Genomic DNA, 24,509 nt, shown 5'->3' with positions numbered 1-24,509 from the left:
ATTTAAAGCCATATTAACTCTAGATTAACAGATGTAGTGCAGTAATGAAGGCCTACAATATCTCATTAAAGCAGTGCACCAGTGGCTGTTAGGTGACCAGCCATACATTCACTACCTTATCCAGGTCAGGTGCTCCTGAAGATTGTTAAGCGAGTGGTTATGTATATGTGGTGGCCCAGTACAGTAGTTGCCCTCCTGTACCCTTTCTGTCCTGTGTGGCAGACTCTATTTCAGAGCCCCCTGAGACCACCTTAATTATATGTGTTCTAAATGGTTAAGTGACCTATGTTATTCATTAATCTGTCTTTCTAATGTTCATATGCCTTTAAATGTTATTACCAAGTCCTGTGTAACCACATAGGGTGACAGTGAGCCGGTGACTTGTGGGTGACCTATTGGAGTCCTCCAAATTACTCCCTTATAAACCAAGGGAGGAGCTAGTTAGTGCAGTTCAGTGGAGTTCTGTTTAGTCTAAGCTGAGTAGCAGTACAGTCAAGACTTGAGAGTGTCTGATGTCCTGAGAGAGAGAGACCCACGGCCTAACCACGCAGCTATGCTTCAATCACCAAGTGCCCCTTCAGGTGAACGTCAAAGCCTGGTAAGCAACCACAGGGGTGAAGTCTAGTCAGTCATAGTCCAGTCAGTCAAGTCTACTCAAATCAGCATGGGTCTCCATAATTCAGTCCATATCCATCACAAGTCCCAGCGAGCTCGCAAGTCTCCTTAAGTCACTGGTCATCTCCTTGGGCCTAACTGAGCTGTAAAGACTATTCCATCTGTCTGCCTCAGTAAAGCTGCCATTATTCCGTAACTTTGCATCTGAGTAATGATTTTCCCCGCGCCTAGCCAAGGAACCAGCGGCCATACCTCGAGTGGTGTAGAGGATAACCATGCCCTGGCGTCACAAACACAAGGGGTCAATGCCATCTGCCCCTAAGGTAATAACATCTGCCCTTTCACCGCACCTTCACCACACATACAATATTGTATGCATCACTGCTGACTACAGTAAGTGTACATTTGCTGGGTTGGCCAAGGGAATGTTAAGTGAGCTGGGATGTGTACAGTACTGTATACATTGCAGCTCATTACTTAAAGAAGCAGGGAGCCCCTTGATAGATATGAGGCCCTGCTCCTGTATGTACACTGTAGGATGTGCAACATACACCATTAGTATATTCACCACAGAAACAGAATTGCATGTTTATATATTAATATACTGTATTATATGTATACATTACTAGTTGCAGTGCCTGCATCGCGCTGTGAATAAGGATTCCTTGTATTCACAAGCTGGGGTCTGCCACTAGACCACAGCTTTTGTCCTATTACTGTGCATAAGGGAAAAACTATCAATCAGAAGCTGGAGGACAGCTCACAGAGGACACTTTCTTTAAAGCTCAATGTGAGCAATGCAACTAATAAAATGTCAAGTTCTCATAATCTACATGGCAAGCACATATAATGGACACAACACTGAAATCAGTGAGCTTTGTTACTATCTTAGGGAGCCCAGCATAAATGGGCCAGATTCCCTTTAACCCCTTAACAACATCAGACGTAAAGGTACGTCATGGTGCGGTGGTACTTAACGACCATGACATACCTTTACATCATGAACATGACCGCGAGTACCGGTTATCAGCAGCAGGGGACCCGCCGGTAATGGCAGACATCAGCGATCGCACTGATGTCCGCCATTAACCCCTCAGATGTCGTGATCAATACAGATCAAGGCATCTGTGGCAGTATGGCACTTAATATGGATGATCGGATCGCCCACAGCGCTGCCGCGGGGATCCGATCATCTGTAATGGCGGCCGGAGGTCCCCTCACCTGCCTCCGGCCGTCTCCTGGGGTCTTCTGCTCTGGTCTGAGATCGAGCAGACTAGAGCAGAAGATAGCCAATAATACTGATCAGTGCTATGTCCTATTCATAGCACTGAACAGTACTAGAAATCAAGTGATTAAAGTGTAAAAAAAATAATTTGAATGTAAAAAAAAGTAAAAAAAATTTGAAAAATCCCGTCACCCAATAAAAAGGTAAAACATCAGTTTTTCCCATCTTACCCTCAAAAAGCATTAAAAAAATGTATAAACATACTTGGTATCGCCACGTGCGTAAATGTCTGACCTATTAAAATATAATGTAAATCATCCTGTATGGTGAACGCCATAAACGTTAAAAAAAAAAAATCAAAAATTGCTGCTTTTTTGCCACTTCATATTACAAAAAAAAATTATAAAAAAATGTATTAAAAGTTTTATATATGCAAATGCGATATCAATAAAAAGTACAGATCATGGCACAAAAAATTAGCTCTCATACCACCGCTTATACGGAAAAAAAAAGTTATAGGTTGTCAAAATAGAGGGATTTTAAACTTACTACAGTAATTTGGTTAAAAAGTTTGAGACTTTTTTGAAGAGGTACACTAATAGAAATGTAGGTAATAATGGGTATCATTTTAATTGTGTTGACCCCCAAAATAAAGAAAACATGTAATTTTTATTGTACAGAATGAAAACAAAACCTTCCAAAATTTGCTAAATACCGGTTTTCTTTTCAATTTCGCCACACAAATAGTATTTTTTTGGTTGCACCATACATTTTATGGTAAAATGAGTGATGTCATTACAAAGGACAACTGGTCGCGCAAGAGACAAGCCCTCATACTCGTCTGCAGATGAAAATATAAAAGAGTTATAATTTTTAGAAGGTGAGGAGGAAAAAAACAAAAATGCAAAAATAAAATTGGTCTGGTCCTAAAGGCCAAAATGGGCTTGGTCTTTAAGGGGTTAAGGAGGTAGATCACCCAACACAAAGCATCTAGATGCATCCTCCATTGGAGGGAGCTCACTGCATACAGAATTTTACATTTCTAATTAAACTCAATGATAGTTGTAAAATTCCATATGTAAGAAGCTCTCTCTAGTGGTGGCTGCAGGCAACCGAAGTGTCATCCTATAATGTGAATTAAAGGGAAATATTACTCTATTGTCTCTAAATACAGGCCCATATATGCACAGGGTTTTCTTCGCATTGCATTAGCAGTGCCCATTTTCTGTATGTACCACAATACATATGGTAAACATTTCTATAAACTCCCATTAATGAATATTTACTTGCTGTCTGGAATAGTACAGTGTTCTGCAGGATTCCACAAAGCAGTATACAGTAACAAATATACTGCACAGTGTCATTTTTTTTTTACATTGCAGCCTTTGTATGGCAGATGGCAAACAGTGGCATATGTCATGGGTACATGTCAAAGGTATACATTAGGTGTCATAAGCTTACCTGACACTTGTCTGTCTGGCGGCACTTCTTGTCATTCTGAAAACAGCCCTGTGTCGTCGGGTGGTTTGGCTGCCCCAGCCAATGAGGAGGTGTGAGCACTGGGTCAAACAGTTGTGGCGCTGGTACTTATAGCTCACAACAGATGGATATTTAAACTGTCTATGTCTTCAGCTGGGGATTGTGGTTGATCCTATCACCAGCGTTCCTGACTCCTGTGTTTCTAGTTTTTCTGATCTGACTCTGCTTGTGACCTGACCATGTCTTGACCTGCTGACTTTGTACTATGCTACCCTCTTGTTTTGACCCTTGGTTGTTCTGCCTCTGATTCTGACATTGTACAGTGCTGCCCTCTTGGTTTTGTCTTTCTGGCTTGTCCCTGATTGACCCCTTGTTAACTTATTCTGTTTATGTGTAGCTGACCTGACCTGTCTCACTTCCCTGATGGCCTGTGCACTTAGAGAGTGTAACCGCCATTTAGGGTGAATCATCCAAGCAGGTAGGGACAGTGGTTTTGCTAGAGCTTAGATCTGCACTAATTGCTCTCCTGGACATGACATCAGTGATTACCCCAAATGTGTACCTTGGATGGACACTTGGATGTAGTGTGAAAAAAAGTCTTATTCTTTCCTATAATGTTAACATATCGGTGATACGTGAGGTTTTATATGAAGGTCTTGTTTGCGTAAAGTCATTTTTTTTAGAATCCCTGTATATAATTGGAACAGGATCTATCACAGTAGGGTTTTAGGTTGAACTCGATGGACTCTAATCTTTTTTTTCAACCTTACAAACTATGTTACTATGTTACAGTTATGTGGGCTATGTTCATTCCTTTTATTACATTTGACAAATAGGTTTGTAGCAATGCCTGATACAGTATCACTATAGCAATGGCAGCCACAGTGTCACATTATATTGTTAGTCAAGGTGCCCACATGGTGCTATGTTTCTCTTCTTCTAGATATCCAGGATGTTACATGTGGACAGCCGGACTAATAGATGTATTAAGTTACATCTGGTGGTATGTTATGGTGTTGTTAGCTATTTGGTATGCTTACAAGCCTTGTATACGTATGTGTATATGAAAGTGTGTGCAGGTATATTTGTACGTAGGTTGAACCAAGGACCCGCTTTGTGATAATGCTTAGACAAAAGAGTGTGCTTTCAAAATGTTGTTATCAGGTATGATAGTAAATACTTATTCTGTCATGTTTACACTATTAACAATTGCTTTTGTAAGACATACAGTAGAACCTGATAATATTTTGCAATATAATGTGAAAAAATGATGTGATTTGGGACAAAATAGTTTAAAGAATCAAAACAAAAATTTTTAAAATTATTTTTTAGTAGCTACTCCACATTTCAATTGTGTTTTGTGTCCTGTTAGAATAATTCAGTATAACATCCATATACTGCACATGTATAATAATTGAAGTGAAAAGTGTTTGACTGTTCCATCCCTAAGTATTAGATTTGTCTTTGTTTCAAGTTAGCATGTAATTCGCATTAAAATATGCAGCGTTGGTGGATTCCACTGTTCCTCTAAAATTTTCACATCCTCACTGATCAAAAGCGAATCTTGCTGCTATTTGTACATAGAATCCAGTCTAAAGCTGATAAGATCCCACATCTTTTTATAGTTGGTGAAGGAGAGAGCGCTTTGATGTTTTCAGGGAGGGATAGAGGGGGGTAAGATTTTCCATACGGGTGTTTGGCTAACACAACAAACACTGTTTAAAAATGTAACTTTGCTTAATTAATTAGCGATTCTGTTTAATACCCCTCTGATCTCTGTCCAACAAGGTATTTTGAGCCTTGAGAAAAAGAACTTCAAAGTACTGTTTAAGATGGTCTGAACAGGGGTGTTAACCTATTCATTGCTGGAAGATTGCCAGCATCTTACCAGGCAAACAATTAAGCTGTAATGTCTTTGGGGCACCGATTCATTTCACTCAATAAAATATAGGAAGTAGCAAATTCTTCTGGTTGGGCGCAAGGGGGTACTGTATACAAATAATAATTCCACTCATACTCCTGCATCTAACTGTCTAAAATGATCTAGTTAAATAAACAACAATAATAAACCAATTTAAAATGTCCAAGATGGCAACAACCCTTATGCGGGTATCTGCAAAGCCTTCCTAGCATTTTTTTAGAGTGCTTTTCAATGTAGAAGATGAATGATTTTTAATTTTTTTTCAAGGGTTAAAAGGGAGCTTCCTGAACAATATGATAAAATATCAGGAGTTTTTCCTAACAGCGTCTTTGCCACTCTTGGCACTTATCGTACATAGTGTCAGGAATCCCTTGGTCCTTGCAGGATACTCTAATCTGTAATGTATACCACACAATGACACCAGTACAGGAGCTAAGGTTGTCATGAAACAGAACAAAGAGAAAGAACCCACAGGACTCAAGGCTGCAGGTCACTAAGGCTTTTGTACTTGGGATATCCACTATCACCATTTTTTGAATTGAAACAAGTGAAGTGATAACTTGTATGCATTAAGAATGCAGCGGACTGTCACAAGCATTGATAAACTCAATATGTTAATACAGTGTTACATTGTACATACAAACAGACATTCATTCACAATCTTGTGTACATGGGACTGTCCAACTGTTCCCAAATAGATGGGTTGAGCAGTTTGACATCCTTCATCCTTTGTTTTTCTGGGTGCCTTGTTAGATTCCTTATATCATTGTAGTATATACCATAACTTGTTTGTTTTATGTTTTACAGTTGCTCTACCTCCTGAGAAAAGTGAGGGTCTGTTCACCTGTGAAGACAAGAAGGCAGGAGACAAAGACCCAGACGGAAGGGCAAAGAAACAGCTGAAATTCGAAGTATGTGCTTCACGTCATATCATCACTTGTATTGATAAGATTTCTCAAATTCTTTGTTTCGAAGACATCTTTCATGTAGACTGATCTGCTGGGCTTACTCTACTGGTTACAATCTCAAATAGCTTTCTGCAGGAATTGCAGCAATATAAGTCAAGACATTTTAATATGTAAACTGCTATATATATATATATATATATATATATATATATATATATATATGTAACTGCAAGATGAAGTTTGATAGGTTGTCCCATTCTGTAAATGGGTGCTACAAGCTTCCAATAAAGGAGTGGTCTTATAAAGGCAACTCCTGTCTACTTAACATATTAGAACAATGGAAGTCACCATGGCAGGTTACGCTTTTGGATCTTCTACAAAATGAATTGTTGCTTTGCTCTGAATGGCCGCTATGTAATAATACATTTCCCGTGTAGCAGCTGCAGTAGAGAAAATGTATAGCTAGGCATGGCTTCCTTCGACAATAACATCTGATTGCGGAGGCGGACTATCAGGCCCATAGCGATCATCTAATAACTGCAAAGCTTCTTTTTATTAGGGATTGTCTTCTTAAAACAATCACTCCATAAATTGTGGTTGCCTTTACTAAAATTGAAATATCATGTACCTTAAAAGTATATAAAGTCATTCAATCAATGCCTCATTGAAATTCAATACGGATCTACAAGTAGACCAGAAAATAAGAAAATTGAAGAAAATACTAAGTGTTTAAGAAGAATGGTTAAATTCTCTGTTGTAAAGTAGCAGAGGAGAATATCTGGGCATTCAATATGCAGCACGTTCACTGATTCTAGCACAGACATCATGTTAATGCTTTTGGTGTCCCCCTGATAGTTTAAAGCAGAGCTTTTTTCAGACACTTTTTTATCTCTGATCCAGACCTCCCCCTCTTGCTCCCGTTTTACCTTCTCACAGAGAATCTGCCTAGTTGCGAGTACCATGTAATGTGAGACTGGTACTGTTTTCAATATCTCAGGCTGGCTTATTACAGTCAGGAGGCTTTGAACTCAGTAGGGGACAGAGACTCTTTAGAACTGCCAGAGGGAATGGATTTCAGTCAGCAAATCTAGCAGGTAACTGGGCTGCACACAACCGTGGGCTATTTTGAGTGGTTTACTTTGCTAGGTTTAACTTAATGTATTTTAAGCACCCATTTACCGTCTCTCTATCCAGAACAATATAAGGAGCTAACAGACTACCATTTCCTGGTTGTATTATTTGCAGATGTGTAGGGTCATTCTATTTTGCCCATGTGTGTTTTGCATTAACTCCTTTTATTTCCCAAATAAGAAGTACCTTCAGCTCGGAATATTGTTATATAAATGTATCACGTTGGCACAGTAAGCAATTGAGAAATTGAGCAGAACAGCCTGTGATCTTTCACATTTCTAGAAGTTGTCCTTCATATCGGACGCATACTACATATTGCTGCTTTATTAACTGTTAGGGCCGACAGAAATAATCGGAGACATAAGCCTTCCTATTCCTTTTCAGATTAGTCTCATTGTTAATAAAAACAATTCTGTTCATAACAGATAAACCTACAAAATTACACCTAAAAGTGGTCATCTAGAGAGGCGGTCTTTTCAAAAAAGATGGTCAAGAGTAGTTTTTTAGCTGGCCATGCTCATAAAATCATTGTGCTACAAAATTGAAGAAAAAACGCTATTTTGTAACTTTTGGGAGCTTCCGTTTCTACGCAGTACATTTTTCAGTAAAAATGACACCTTATCTTAATTCTGTAGCTCCATACAATTAAAATGATATCCTACTTTTATAGGTTTGATTTTGTCATATTTCTGGAAAAAAATCATAGCTACATGCATGAAAATTAATACTTTAAAAATTGTCATTTTCTGACCCCTATAATTTTTTTTATTTTTCCGTGTACGGGGCAATATGATGGCTCATTTTTTGTGCCATGACCTGAAGTCTTTATCGGTACCACTTTTGTTTTGATCAGACTTTTTGATCGCTTTTTATAAAAAAAATGATGGTATAAAAAGTGACCAAAATACGCTATTTTGGACTTTGGAATTTTTGGCGCGTATGCCATTGACTGTGTGGTTTAATTACCTATATATTTTTATAGTTCGAACATTTATGCACGTGGCGATACCACCTATGTTTGTTTTTATTTTTATTCACACACTTTTTTTTTTTTATGGGAAAAAGGGAGTGATTCTGATTTTTATAAGGGAAGGGGTTAAATCACATTTATTAACTTTTTTTCTTACTTTTTTTATGCAGGGAGAGGGGGCTATAACATTGCATACTCTGATTGCAGGCACTGTTCAATGCATTGCCATAGGAATGCATTGGTCAGTGTTTTCTGCACTTGATTGTTCAAGCCTGGATTTCAGCCTGGACAGCTGGGAAGAAGGTAAAGCACCTCCCACTGTCCGCTGAGCAAGTGGATTAAAGGGTTAATACCAGACATCAGCCCGATCAGCGATGTCCGGTATTAGCCGCGGGTCCTGGTTGCTGATCGCAAACCGGACCCTGCAGATACAAAGCAGGTACTACAGCTTCTGAGAGTGCTTCACATATCGGGAGCCGGCCATGGACAAAAATATAAGTCCATGGTCGTTAAGGGGTTAAAACAAGTCAAAATGAGGCTCAGTAGTGTATGTGGCTTCCACGTGCCGTATGACCTCCCTACAAAGCCTGGGCATGCTCCTGATGAGGTGGCAGATGGTCTCCTTAGGGATGTCCTCCAAGACCTGGACTAAAGCATCTGTCAACGTCTGGACAGTCTGTGGTGCAACGTTGGTGGATGGAGCGAGACATGATGTCCCAGATGTGCTCAATTGGATTTAGGTCTGGGGAACGTGAGGGCCAGTCCATGGCATCAATGCCTTCCTCTTGCAGGAACTGCTTACACACTCTAGCCACATGAGGTCTAGCATTAAGAGGAAACGAGGGCCAACCGCACCAGCATATGGTCTCTCATGGATCTGAGGATCACATCTCGGAACCTAATGGCAGTCAGACTACCTCTGGCAAGTACATGGAGGGCTGTGCGGCCCCCCAAAGAAATGCCACCACACACAATTACTGACCCAGCGCCAAACCGGTCATGCTGGAGGATGTTGCAGGCAGCAGAACGTTCTCCATGGCGTCTCCACATGTGTCTGTCACATGTGCTCAGTGCGAACCTGCTTTCATCTGTAAAGAGTACAGGGTGCCAGTGGCGAATTTGCCAATCTTGGTGTTCTCTGGCAAATGCCAAACGTCCTACACTGTGTTGGGTTGTAAGCACAACTCCCACCTTTGAATGTCGGGCCCTCATTCCACCCTCATGGAGTCTGTTTCTGACGTATGAGTGGACACATGCATATTTTTGGCCTGCTGGAGGTCATTTTGCAGGGCTCTGGCAGTGATCTTCCTGCTCCTCCTTGCACAAAGGTGGAGGTAGCGGTCCTGATGCTGGGTTGTTGTCTTCCTACGGCCTCCTTCTTTTTTGAGTAGTGTATTATTGTGTGTATCTGCATTTACCTCCTAATACTGTGTGTATGTGTGTACTCCTATATTGTGTTTATGTGTATATACCTTCATACTAGGGTACCCTTTAAGTAAATCTTGATATTGACTGTTAAGATATAATTATTTGTGAAGCACACAAACAACTCCATAGATTTTTACACATATATTAATTTAGTCTGCAATTGAGAAATGATCACTCTATTGTGATATAACACATAACAGAGCATTGTAGACCCTGATGGAATCTTACTGTATTTTAATATAATAATCAGGAACTTCAGTGTGATGTATCGGTGGAAGAAGATAACCGCCAAGAGTGGACATTCACCTTGTACGACTTCGACAACAGCGGAAGAGTGACAAGAGAGGTACATTTCCACAATGACATTTCCATTACCTGTAGTAGTGGGCCCTAGGCTGAATCTGAACTTTACAAACATGTTACATGGACTGGCACACATTGCATTTACATGGGAGTGCATGATGAGGGACGCTATGCAGCTCAGACGTAATTCTTTCTATCTAACATTATTATATGATGTCATTGTTCATCAGCATGACTTCACTGACTTATAATACTTTTTCACCTAAGAACTGAGGTCATAAAACAAGAATGTATTAAATAAAAAGTTGATGAACTTTTTACATACAAGAATACTGTCATGTATAATAGCAATGAATAATACTTAGCAAGAAAAAAAAAAGTGTCACCGATACCTTAAGGACGCAGCCCTCCGAGATGGATAATAGGAACATGAGGCAGGTAGTCAGGTATATCCACATGCGGTGGTGCAAGGACAATATGAATAGCACATCAATAATACGAAAAAGGAAACAACATACAGGCGTCCTGCACTCACCGCATAAGTATATGTCAGTCGGCTCCCATCTTGGGCTGCTCCTCCGGATCGGTATACAGGGTAGCGTGGGGCGCCCTAAGCGCCCCACGCTACCCTGTATACCGATCCGGAGGAGCAGCCTGAGATGGAAGCCGACTGACATATACTTATTCGGTGAGTGCAGGACGCCTGTATGTTGTTTCCTTTTTCGTATTATAATAGCAATGACCTTAACTGTGACCCTATAATGTTAGTACTTCTGATTATACAGAATTCTCTTTAACAAACTACTGGGTATGAAATGTCTTATTACAGGATGACACTTTCCTTGACTCTACTGCCAAGTCAGTGTAGGAAACACCCCACTTCAGATGGCTTTGATGAGCAGTTTCGTCCTCTCTTTGTGCGCGTGTTAAGATAGCGGCATGTCTTTAATACTCCTGTTGAAAAGAATTAGCTAATAGAGTGTTTTCCTCCATTGACAGTCCAATTTATTTTGCACTTGAGGTCTTTTTCTACAACTGACAGGCTGCCCTGTAATTATTTTTGTTGGAAAAATGGCTAATCGGACTGTGATAATTCAACTAATGTTTTGTGATCCGTGAAGTGTTATAAAAGTGTTTGAGGTTTGAAAGGCCTCGGTCACCCTCCTCTGCTGCTGACTTTATTAACCACTTGAAATACAGCAGTGTTTTATGAGCACCAAGATATGTGCAAACACTGAATTTATAGGCTAATTTACATTGCATTAGTGTGAAATATGTGGCGTAATTTATAGTGCATTACAGCTCTATTTACTATTCTTAGAAATGTAAGCTTCTTGACGCACATTTTCATCACATTTTGTGAGCCCACCAGCCACAGCAACATATAGATAGATCCTCTTAGGGTTAAAGGGGTACTCCGGGGAAAACCTTTTTTCTTTTAAATCAACTGGTGGCAGAAAGTTAAACATATCTGTAAATTACTTCTATTAAAAAATCTTAATCCTTCCTGTACTTATTAGCTGCTGAATACTACAGAGGAAATTCTTTTCTTTTTGGAATGCTCTTTGATGACATCACGACCACAGTTCTCTCTGCTGACGTTATTATAATAATAATAACAACACTTTATTTATTGTTGTCCTTAGTGGGATTTGAACCCAAGTCCCCAGCACTGCAAGGCAGCAGTGCTAACCACTGAGCCACCATGCTGCCCTTATCATATGTCTGCTATGCATGGTTGCTAAAATGGACAGAGATGTCAGCAGAGAGCACTGTGTTTGTGATGTCATCAGTGTTCCAAAAAGAAAGGAATTTCCTCTGTAGCATTCAGCAGCTAATAAGTACTGGAAGGATTAAGATTTTTTAACAGAAGTAATTTACAAATATGTTTAACTTTCTGCAACCAGTTGATTTAAAAGAAAAAAGGTTTTCACCAGAGTACCCCTTTAAGTCTACAGAACAAAAACAACCTTGGACAGATGGACCAAAATGGAGTCAGCGACCACCCCAAATGTACAATGCAAAAAACAAATTTGGCAAGCACCTCCTAACAAAGTAAAATAACTAGTGCAAACAAATGCAGAAAATGCCGCAAATGAGTGCTGAATTATGAGAGACCATGGTTTCACATCATCATAGAAACAGAGTTATATTACTAGGAGTTGTCATTAAACATGTCATTAAACATACTCATCTGCGAAAAGGCAACATTAAAGTCGGGAATGCCTATAAGGTGTATCGATTAAAGGGGGTACTCCAGCCCTAAGACATCTTATCCCCTATCCAAAGGATAGGGGATAAGATGTCTGATCCTGGGGGTCCTGCCGCTGGGGACCCCCGAAATCTAGTATGCAGCACCCATCTGTGAGCACTGCAGGAAGCGCTGGAGGCTCCAAGTCTTCTGCCTCCCGACCACGAGGATGGAGTATTGTGACATCATGCCCCACCCCCTCATTGCAAGTCTATGGGAGGGGCCGTCAGGCCTCTCCTATAGACTTGCATTGAGGGGGCGGGGCATTACCTCACATGGGGGCGGAGTCGTGATGTCACAATACTCCGTCCCCGTGGTCGGGAGGCATAAGACTTGGAGCCTCCAGCGCTTCCTGCAGTGCTCACAGGTGGGTGCTGCATGCTAGATTGCGGGGGTCCCCAGCGGCGGGACCCCCGGCCATCAGACATCTTATCCCCTATCCTTTGGATAGGGGAAAAGATGTCTTAGGGCCGGAGTACCTCTTTAGTCTATACACCGTATAGGCATTCCCGACTTTAATTTTGCCTTTACGTAGATAAGTATGTTTAATGACATGTTTAATATGTAGGGGATAAGATGCCATAGGGTTAGAGTACCCCTTTAAGTATGGAGGCACACCACAAAAAAAAAAAAAAACATGCCTTGTAATTTATTTTAGGACAGGCGATGCATTTATTTACTGTAGGGCTAGATGGAACTACACATTTATTTTACTTTATTGTGAGGTGCTCACTAACTTTGTTATTTTGTATACTAGAATATTACTATGGATGATCGAGTGGTTAGTGAATAAAAACAATTTTTTTTATTCTAAGGATTTTGATATTATTTGAACAAATTCAGGTTCAACCCTTAGTATACTACTTCTTCTGGAGAACCTGTCAATAATTTCCCTATGGCCACAAAGTGCACCATAAGGTAAAAATCTACAGGTACCAGCACCAGATTAGAAAAAGGGTGTGCCAAAAAACTGCATACCAGCCATCTAGAGTTTTACAATGAGAGAAATACACTGTTGGAAGCCCAACTAGCTGGTAAAAAGGTAGTTATGGGCACGTTGTCAGGTGATAATGAAAAAGATTAATTAAAGTGAAAGCTGTATTTAGGCTATGTGTTTCGAAGTACAGTCGGGCTTCTTTGTTAGGGCATATAATGGCCCACCTTTTATTATTTACATTTTGGGTTATTACTTGCTAATAACTATTGAGGTAATGCATCCTACCGTTGGTTTTATCTACTCGTATGGCTTCCCACAGAGGGGCTAAGTTGTGACTTAATGTTTTGCAGACTGTAGATTACATAAGACATCTTCAATGTAACTTATTGACTTGTTGCCAGAGAACTCATTTATCGAAAACAGACTCTTCAGCATTTCTGAATTGTAGAGTTTGTTAGGTTAGTTCTTATTTACCCCTTAAAATCTTTTTGTGTTCTCCATCATGTATTCATTTTTGTATCTGTTGGTATACTCACAGCTTTTGTCCCAGTGGTCATAAGGACCCACGGATGAGCGAAACGATCCCTACAAGAGATTTGTGCAACCACATGCATGGTGCATTGGTTGGGAAGGGTTGGTAGAAAGTAGCTTCTCAGAGACCCAGAACGGCATGGAAGGGCAGATTGTGACGCAGCCAGATATGGGGCAACTTTTTCTGTGACTGATATTCCTACCATCATTGGTTTAAGGGCCTCCTTTGATAGTTGTGACACCTTATAAATAAACAACTTGTTTGACTGCAATGTCAAGGGGTGTCCTAAGAAACGGGGACCCTTTTCCAAGTTAACAGCATTTATTCATCCTAGACACATGTTCTGGAGCTTCATTTTCCCTCTTCATTACTTTATTGTGAAGGAAAAATGGGCTTCCAATATAGTCCTGTGAACAAACCATTTTAATGTGTTTAAAAATCTAAACAATACTCTGTATATATTTGTTTATCTAGGACATTACAAGTTTACTACACACCATATATGAAGTATTTGATGCATCAGTAAACCACTCATCCAGCTCCAGTAAAACTCTTAGGGTCAAGCTATCTGTGGCCCCAGATGCCACTTTGAAGAAGAGGACTGTCCTCCTGAATCACACAGGTAATACTAACATTCACATTTATGGCCCATAGGACAACATTATCTAGGGGGAAATTATGTAATTTAGTGGATGACATTATATTTGTCTTAAGTAAGCATGCAATAAGTGAACATGCACTTTATATGAGGACATGTCTAATGGTAGTCCTTAAAGGGGTACTCCACTGCTCCAGTGTCCAAAACATTTAGTTCAGAATGCTGGGTGTGGAGGTCGTGAGGTCACACCACGCCCCCTCAATGCAAGTCTATGGGAGGGGCCGTGACTGACATCAAGCCCCCTCCCATAGACTTGCATTGAGGGGGTGTGATGTCACGAGGGGCGTGGCTGTGACGTCACAACCCCCGCACCCAGCGTTCTGAACTAAACTTTTCGGAGGCTGGGGCAGTGGAGTACCCCTTTAAAGGTGTTTTCTCATGTTCTGGTACTAACATTAGGTCTACAGATTGTGACTAGTGTTGAGCGGCATAGGCCATATTCGAATTCGCGATATTTTGCAAATATATGGACGAATATTCATCATATATTTGCTAAATTCGCATATTCGTAATATTCGCGTTTTATTTTCGCATATACGAAAATTAGCATATGCCAAAATTAGCATATACAAAAATTTGCGTATGCGAATATTCGCATATGCGAAAATAAGCATATGCACATTTTCGCATATGCGAAAATAAAACGCCAGTCTCACACAGTAGTATTAGAGCCTTCTTTACACCACACAAGCTGGAAGCAGAAAGGGATGATCACTGTGATGTGTACTGTGAAAAAAAAAAATTTATATTCGTAATTGGGAATATATAGTGCTATATTCGCGAATAAAATTCGCATTGCGAATATTCGCGAGAAACACTAATTGTGACATATGTCTGGTGGTTTGTGTAATTACAGAAATACAGAATGGAAGATACAGAAGTGAAAGCAAAGTAACTGAAGAGCTTAAAAAGCAGCGTAGTTCTTCAAGGTAAATTTTAGGGATTTCAATTTGTATATGTTTTTATACCAATAATAACATATTAATACCTTCCTGTTGTCTTGCCATTCAATGTTGTTGGAAAGAGGCAGGGGATCAATAGTGCTTTTTACCGAATGTTTAACTACTAAAGGGTAATGATATCTTACTTAGCACAGATTTATGGCATAACATATCTAGTCGTTTACTGAGATGAAAGTGAGGGTCCCAAGAACCTCTGAGAATATTTATGTTGGCAGCAGCTGATGCCTTCAGATCCTTGTTGTCATACATTCCAAGCATGGCTGTAGATCTTATGTCTGCAATGGGTCTCTATGTGGAGAGACTTGCGGCGCTAGATTAGTCTTTCCTCTGTGATAAAAGTATCCTATGGCCTTCAGAAGCTAGAGTAGACGGTCCTGGGATTTACTGTCTTCCAGATACGTAGAAAGTGAAGTCAGATAAAGAAGAAGATAAAAGGGAGTGTTTTGTCTGAAAGTAAAAAATGTTATACTGGGAAAAAACACATTGGGTACAGCATTCAGAAGACATTCTAAGCACAATTCAGCTCTGCTGAGTAAATGTTATTCAGCATTAAGCGCTGCGGAATCTGTAGGCGCTATATAAATAAATTTTAGAGTTTAGCAACATGAAGGCCCTGACGGTTAGAAAATTCCCTCTTTTAGGGTATGTTCACACGTACTTTATATATATATTTATGCCGCAGATTTTTTGCTGCAGATTTTATCATTGAGTTACCAGCAGAAAATCTGCTGTTTGAAACCCTCCGCATATATAGTACGTGTAAATATACTCTAAGGCCCCAGTTCACACTACAGAAATTATGCCCAGAATTTCCAGAAGGAAATTTCGAATAGATTCCACGTGCAGCAAGTTCCCATTGATTTCACTGGAATCCTGCTGCACAGTTCACACATGTTCAATCTTCTGGTGGATTCTACCAGAGAAGTCTCAGGACTGCATTGTAGTGAATGGTAATATAGGAGGGAGCATATGATGCCTGTAGACCTATGTGTAATATTTAATTGGCAATAGGAAAAAACACTAGGATACTTAAAAACATACTTTTATTGGTGTACATTTGTTATATAGGCACAAAAAGTTTACACATTTAAACAATAGAAGGTACAATGCAATGTTTGTAAAATTCTTCACAAACCTAGCTTGTCCTATTTTGAGGATAGTTTGCTAGAGTAAGGCTATACTGGCCCTACTAGTCGCATAGGACCCCCTACCTGTTACTGCAGGGAGGCCTTCCTAGAGAACGCCAACCAGCAACAGGAACCTCCTATCTCTCCCTGGTTCTGGAGGGAATGGAGGCACCGGGTGCAGTACGTATAGCACGTCACCAGCAAAAAAATCAGCTGGTTTGTGGACCTCAGCTGAATTATTCGGTGAGTATACAACTGTAAGCTTACCAAATAATTCAGCTGAGGTCCACAAACCAGCTGATTTTTTTGCTGGTGACGTGCTATACGTACTGCACCCGGTGCCTCCATTACCTCCAGAACCAGGGAGAGATAGGAGGTACCTGTTGCTGGTTGGCGTTCTCTAGGAAGGCCTCCCTGCAGTAACAGGTAGGGGGTCCTATGCGACTAGTAGGGCCAGTATAGCCTTACTCTAGCAAACTATCCTCAAAATAGGACAAGCTAGGTTTGTGAAGAATTTTACAAACATTGCATTGTACCTTCTATTGTTTAAATGTGTGAACTTTTTGTGCCCATATAACAAATGTACACCAATAAAAGTATGTTTTTAAGTATCCTAGTGTTTTTTCCTATTGCCAATTGTAGTGAATGGGACAGCGCTAAGGCAAAATTTCCACTTGGCTTTTTGGCCAAAAAAACACCAAAACGGCCACCATGGCGTTTTTTCATTGAAAGAAACGCTGCGGCCAGATGTTAGCTGTAAATTAATGAAAAAACACAAAATTATTTTTTCACTTTGTGTTTTTCAGTTTGGCGTTTTTTTAATCCTTTCGGCGTTATTTCACTCTTTTTTGGCGGTTTTTAGCTCCTTGGCGGTTTTTAGCTCCTTGGCGGTTTTGCATAGTCGCAGCATGTTGAGCCAATGGTGTTTTTTTTCCCCTGAAATCGTTGCGTTTTTCTCCCATAGAAGTCTGTGAGTGTAAAAAAAATGCCAAGAAAAACGCCATGTGGGTTTTAACTTTGGCATTTTTTAAGGCGGTTTTTATTCTTTTTTGGACTTTAGCAATCCAAAAAAGTGATAGAGATGCCTTTTTTAATAACATTTCGTAGGGTACCATTAAAAAAAATGTATAAAAAAGATATAGTAGTGATGGAAAAAAATAGTATTTAACGAAATGTATCCTTTTTATAACAAAATTTTTCTTAATTTTTAAACAGGGATCAATTAATGTGTGCAGGCAGGGCACAAAAAATGTAGCCGACAATAATAAAAATGTTGTAGTGTGTGTTTTTTTTCACTGTTTTACACTTTTTCATGATGGGAGTAGTAGTACCTGTACTAATTGACAGATCGTCCTGGGTTCCGAGGTGATCCTTCTGTATAATTTATAGATGCGGCCAGTCGCTCTTATATGGTCCCCTACACTGCCGTATATATACACCTATTCATATTTCCCGCAGAGAGCTGTGATTGGCCAGATGATTCCAGCCAATCACAACTCTGTGGGAAATATAAATAGGTGTATACATATGTCAGTGCAGGGGACCATAGAAGAGCGGCCTCCCTCATCTATACATTATACAGGAGAATCACAGTGAGTGGTCAGGAGTGACATCCGCTGTGATCTTTCCTTAAATGCAGGTACTACTACTCCAAACATGGTGCACACTCTGCTCCATGCTGGGAGCTGTAGTACCTGCATAAATAGACAGATCGCAACATTTGTCAGAAGTTACACTCGCTGCGATCTGTCTATTAGTGCAGGTACTATAGCTCCTAGCATGGAGCAGAGTGTGCTCCATGTTGGGAGTAGTAGTACCTGCAGTTAAGGACAGATCACAGAGGGTGTCACTCCTGACACCCGATACGATCGTTCTATCTATTGCAGATATGCAAAGCGCCTTTCTTCTGCGCTCCACATCTCTGCTCTGTACTCCAGCCGGCCAGTGATATGAATAAAACATCACTCATTGATATTTCTCTCTGAGAGCGGGAATTGTCTGCCACCATCCGGCCAATCCCTACTCTGGGTGGAAAATATGAAGGAGTAATGTGAATTTCTATTCACATCACTGGACGGCCGGAGTATAGTGCACAGATGTGAGCGCTGTATAGAGCCTCTCCGCATCTCTGTTTTATTATGGACGATCGCATCGAGTGTCAGGACTGACACCCGGGGCAATATGTCTATTAGTACAGGTACTACTACTCCCATCATGGAACAGTGTTCCTTGATGGGAATAGTAGTACTACCTAAAAAATGTAAAAAATAGAGAAAAAAAAGTGAACCACACACACACTTTATTAAAAATTTATAAAAATGTCATTATAAAAAATAAATTTTTTCGTTAAATTTTTTACCATCCCTACTGCATCAATTTTTTTAATTTTTTTTGGGGTACCCAAAAAAATGCAATTTCCACTCAAATGCAAAAATGGCGGAAAATTGCACTGGTAGAAACTTAGCCTTAATGTCTCCAAAGATTATAGAAGAGTGGCTAGTGAAATCCGCCCAGAATCTCCACAAGTGAATTCCTGTAGTGTGAATGTACCCCTATACTGATAAGGGTACAATATCATTTTCACATCCATCAGTGGATCATTGATTCATCAGAAAATAGATATTCGTCCTTAAAGGAGTACTCCGCCCCTAGATATCTTATCCCCTATCCAAAGGATAAGGGATAAGATGTCTGATCGCGGGGTTCCCACTGCTGGAACCCCCGCCGGTGGGACCCCCTGCAATCTCTGCTGCGGCACCCCAGTCATCCGGTGCACGGTGCAAACTTTGCTCCATGCCAGATGACTAGCGATGCCGCGCCAGAGGCTTGTGACGGCCACCACGTCCCCTCCCATAGACTTGCATTGAGGGGGAGTGGTGTGACATCACGAGGGAGCGTGGCCGTGACATCACGATCCTCCAGCGCCACATGGAGATTGGGGGGGGGTCCCAGCGGCAGTACCCCCGCGATCAGACACCTTATCCCTTAAGATCTCGAGGGGCGGAGTACCCCTTCAAAGCGAAAACACGGGAAAGCAGTAGAATGAGCTCGGATGTTTTTTTTTTTTTTTTTTTCAGATAAATGCCTCATGCAAACATCTATATAGCTTATAGTATTGTGTATAGTGTAACCAGCTTATAGTGTTGCCATGGATGGTTTACGTCATTAAAACAGATATGAAGTAGCAAATGCTACATATATTAAATATGCAAATATTTTACAGCACCTTTGATTAACTTTGACTCCGTATTGCCCTAGTGTGAAAGTGGCCTAAGGTTGCTTTCTTCGCCCCATGCAGAATGGCATTCTATGATGTAACAGCTGCCTCTACCCCTTAATGTGGAGTATTTCCTCATGGAAACTTCAAAAACAATAATTAGAGAATCACAGAGCGGAGCCGCTATCTGATGAGACCGTCTGATGCCGACTGGTATATTCTAATCAGGTCTGGGATAAAATTCCCTCTTTTAGGCAAAGTCCAAAAAACAAAAATGATCAGACGGCAAAATGTAAGAAAAAATGCTCCAAGTTGTAAAGAAAAGAATGTATCTGCAGATGCTTTAATCTGTTTATAGATGTTTTGTGAGTGGTTCCCAGATGTATCCTGTTCTTTGTTATCTCCTGTAGACATAACCCAGCTGAAAATGAAACAGAACAGACAGAATGTCTCCGGCAGTGTGTGGATGAGAACATTGAACGGAGAAACCACTACTTGGATCTTGCTGGAATAGAAAACTACACATCAAGATTCGGGCCAGGTGCGTTTGGCTGAGATTTTACTGCCCGGAAAATATGAAAGGAGCAGATGCGGGGAAATAGCTCACAAATTGATCAACGATTTCTATAGAGTTAGGGAATAATGGCTATTGCCAAGGGCAAGAGAAAATAGAACCTTTTTTCCTCTTATAGTTCTCATTAGAATAATGGAAGCTAGTAGAAACCCAAGTTTCTAATTGCTATTATTTATTACTCAGTCTGGAACATTTTCTACCATTTTTGAATGTTTGACTGTTTTGTGTGTTTTTTCTTTGCAATACACATGAATGCACAATATGAACACAAATTCTAGTAATCACTTACAGTCATGTTCACACAGTACAGTTCTGCACTCCCAGACAAAAGATGATCTACACTATGGTTTGGGGGAATTCCCAGTAAGGCTGGGCTCACATATATCAGTCGTCCGGCAAAGTTTCCCTCCGGCGAGCACCGGAGGGAAACTGATGCTAGAACTGATCCCATTCATTTGAATGGGACAGTTCACAATCATCCAGCGTCCCAATTTTGACGCCGGATGGTTGGACATGCCGGAGGGCACCGGACAGGGGAACGCAGCTTGCTGCGTTCCCCTGTCCGGTGCCCAGAAACAATGGACGCCGCATGCCATACAACTGATGACAAGTTGTCATCAGTTGTGGCATCAGTTGCGTCGAGATTTAGGCTGAGTTCACCTATGCCGGACATATGTGAACCCAGCCTAACAGACCTGCTCACCAGTGCCCACATTAGATTACCATGCTTTTCTGGAGACCAAAGCTGTCACTTCCTGATAGCCCATACTTTTGAGGTACCACAGCACTACTAACCTCTGCAGTGCCATTTCCATAGATAGAAGGGAATGAATAAAATATCCCCTTTTGGTTATTATAAGGCATAATGGCTAATGGCATTGTAGTCTATACCAAGGATGTCAGAAAATTGATAAAGAATAAATAATGCCTCAATAGTTACATTTGATTTGAATGGATTTCATTTTTGTGGTGAAGATTTAACGAACCTTAAGGGGAATTTATCATTATTGTCTGTGGTGGACGTGTTTTACAGTCAAAATGTTCTGCTGTGATTACGCTGAAGTGCGTCAAATGTATGTGATGGCACAATTGTCTGAGCAATAGATAGCTAGGGGAAATTACCTCAGAACAGTCAATTTTACAATAAAGGAAAAAGTGTCTGTGTAAAGTGCTGCATGTTGCTGTATTGCATTGCTGACCCCTATAACATTCTTATTTTTTCATTTTGAGAGCTCATACACCTTGATCTGTAGTTTTTAACATTACCATTTTTGCGAATAAGTGATGTTTTGGTAATTATTTTTTGTTTTTTTTATGTGATGCGACCAAAAATCTGCAATTTTGGACATTAGTCTTTTTTTATACTTACGCCAGGTAACCACACGGAACCATTAGCATTTTATTTTAATAGTTCGGACATTTCTGCATGCGGGGACCAAATATGCAGCAAGCCCCAAGTTATGACTCTCGAGCTGTTGCAAAACTACAACTCACAGCATGTCCTTACTGTCAGGGCATGCTGGGAGTTGTAGTTTTGTACCATATAGAGAGACACTTGTTAGGGCAGTGTGTCATCTAGGGGTTTAACCATTTGCCTGTGCCTAATCATTTTTCTAAGTGTGGTCCCTACCTGGCGGGGACTTTCACCAAAACAGGGGATTTGCGACTTTTTTGCAACATTTTGTCAGAAAGTAGCAATAGTAAATTCCTAACCACTGCATCCGTTAACATTGATTTGGCTGTCCACAGTGATTTCTTATTAATTTGCTGTGCGGTGAAAAGGCGCAAAAAAGTCGCACTCAATCCACATGCAACTTTTTTGCGCCTTTTAACCTATAGGACATCTATTAAAAAACATGGGAGATTTATCAAAACCTGTCCAGAGGAAAAGTTGAAGAGTTGCCCATAGCAACCAATCAGATCGCTTCTTTCATTTTTTTTAAAAGGCCTCTGAAAAATGAAAGCAGAGATCTGATTGGTTGCCATGGGCAACTCAGCAACTTTACCTCTGATAAATCTCCCCCAATATTATACTTCTTGCTCTTTGTGTCTATTTAATGCATGGCATGACAACCGGGGCTAATGCACACTACCAATGGCCAATGGCCTTTTGCAACCTCCAGGCTGGGTTGACAGGGTTTAGCCAAAATCAGAAGTGGAACAAACACAAAACACAGTTATAATGTTTGACTTACTCCTGATGTTGATTAACCCCTTAACGACCACGGACGTAAATATACGTCCTGGTTTGGCGGGACTTCCCGCACCAGGACGTACATTTATGTCCTGTGTATGACCGCGAGCATCGGAACGGTGCTCGCGTCATACACGTCATCCGCGATCGCGCGGATGTCTGCCATTAACCCCTCAGATGCCGTGATCAATACACATCTGCGGCAGTGCGGCACTTTGAATGGATGATCGGATCGCCCGCAGCGCTGCCGCGGCGATCCGATCATCCAGCATGGCGGCCGGAGGTCTCCTCACCTTGCTCCGGCCGTCTCCTGGAGTCTTCTGCTCTGGTCTGAGATCGAGAAGATCACAGATAATACTTAGCAGTGCTGTGTCCTATGCATAGCACTGCTCAGTATTAGCAATCAAATAATTGCTATAGATAGTCCCCTATGGGGACATAAAAAGTGTAAAATAAAAGTTGAAAAATTTAAAAATAAAAAGTAAAAAAAAAGTGAAAAATCCCCTCCCCCAATACAAATGAAAATTGTCCGTTTTTCCCATTTTACCCCCAAAAAGCATAATTTTTTTTCTAAACATTTTTGGTATTGCCGCATGCGTAAATGTCTGTACTATCAAAATATAATGTTAATTATCCCGTACGGTGAATGGCATAAACGTAAAAAATTAAAAAAGTCCAAAAATGCTGCTTTTTTTGTCCCATTTTATTTTAAAAAATGAATAAAAAATGTTCTAAAAGTTTTATATATGCAAATGTGGTATCGATAAAAAGTAAAGATGACAGCGCAAAAAATGAGCCCTCATACCGCCCTATATACAGAAAAGTGAAAAAGTTATAGGTGGTCGAAATAGGGCGATTTTAGATTACTGATTTTGTCCAAAAATTTTTAGATTTTCTTTAAACGGTACAAAAATATAAAAGTATCTAGCCATGGGTATCATTTTAATCATATTGACCCACAGAATAAATAACACATGTCATTTTTACCGTAAAGTGTATAATGTGAAAACAAAACCCTCCAAAATGCGCAGAATTGTGGTTTTCATTTAAATTTCCTCCCTAAAATTTTTTTGGGTGGTTCGCCATACATTTTATGGTAAAATGAGAGGTTTCCTTACAAAGTACAATTAGTAACGCAAAAAACAAGCCCTTATATGGGCCTGTAGATGGAAATATAAAGGAGTTATGGATTTTAGAAGGCGAGGAGGAAAAAACAAAAACGCAAAAATAAAACTGGCCTGGTCCTTAAGGTGAAAATGGGCTTACTTTTAACCTTAAGGGGTTAAAAGTAATAACCAAAATACGTGTAGAGGAAGAATGGTGCAGTTGCCCATAGCAACCAATCAGATTACTTCTTTGTTCTTTCATTTTTAAAAAGGCCTCTAAAAAGAGAAATAAGTAAGCTATTTGGTTGCTATGGGCAACTGCACAACTCTTCTTTATATAGGTTTTCATAAATCTCCCTCTATGTGTAAGCCCAGCCTTAAAGGGGTACTCCGGTGGAAAACATTATTTTTGTTTTAAATCAACTGGTGCCAAAAAGATAAACAGATTTGTAAAGATGAGAGAAATGAAAGGGTCGGCACCACCTGGGTGGCAGACAGGTAAAGTTTACTCACATCGCGTGCAGGGAGATCGGTGCTCTCTTGGATGTCAGTAGTAACTTGTCAAGAGTAGGGAAGAAGTACCACGGCACTCGAGAATTCCAATGCAATTAACTTCTTTATTTGTGTCACACAGGTTACATGGGTAGGATGTGAACTAAATCCGACGAGCACTGGTTTCACGTCATGTGACGCATCGTAAGGGCATGATGGGAGGAGACAGGTGTGTCCCCATAACCCAGCATGCAATGTTGCAATACAGAATATATACAAAAACATTAAAACATTCACAGTAATCTTCATATATGGTACTATACTTATATTGCAACATGAATTAATTATTAATTAATAATTAATTATGAGGAACAAATCATATGTAACGGATTTCAACGTGCATGTAAAATTGATAGAAAATAACTTATCCATAGGAAACGCATGAGAACATACACCAGAAAGCAGAATAGATGAGTGAT

At 40.3% G+C, this 24,509-nt stretch overlaps 1 protein-coding gene across 1 annotated transcript in view; it reads left to right on the top strand.

Moving 5' to 3' along the window:
- NKD1 (NKD inhibitor of WNT signaling pathway 1) overlaps positions 1-24,509 on the top strand; it is an 86,170-nt gene that overhangs the window by 54,948 nt on the left and 6,713 nt on the right. Inside the window, exons 5-9 of the mRNA XM_056526358.1 lie at positions 6,048-6,151; positions 9,928-10,023; positions 14,175-14,322; positions 15,215-15,287; positions 20,075-20,205. Coding sequence (XP_056382333.1) covers positions 6,048-6,151; positions 9,928-10,023; positions 14,175-14,322; positions 15,215-15,287; positions 20,075-20,205 — 552 coding nt within the window. The remainder of the gene's footprint in view (positions 1-6,047; positions 6,152-9,927; positions 10,024-14,174; positions 14,323-15,214; positions 15,288-20,074; positions 20,206-24,509) is intronic.

This window comes from Hyla sarda, chromosome 6 (genome assembly GCF_029499605.1).
Source record: "Hyla sarda isolate aHylSar1 chromosome 6, aHylSar1.hap1, whole genome shotgun sequence".
Taxonomy (NCBI): domain Eukaryota; kingdom Metazoa; phylum Chordata; class Amphibia; order Anura; family Hylidae; genus Hyla; species Hyla sarda.
This window is presented reverse-complemented; position numbering and strand designations above follow the sequence as displayed.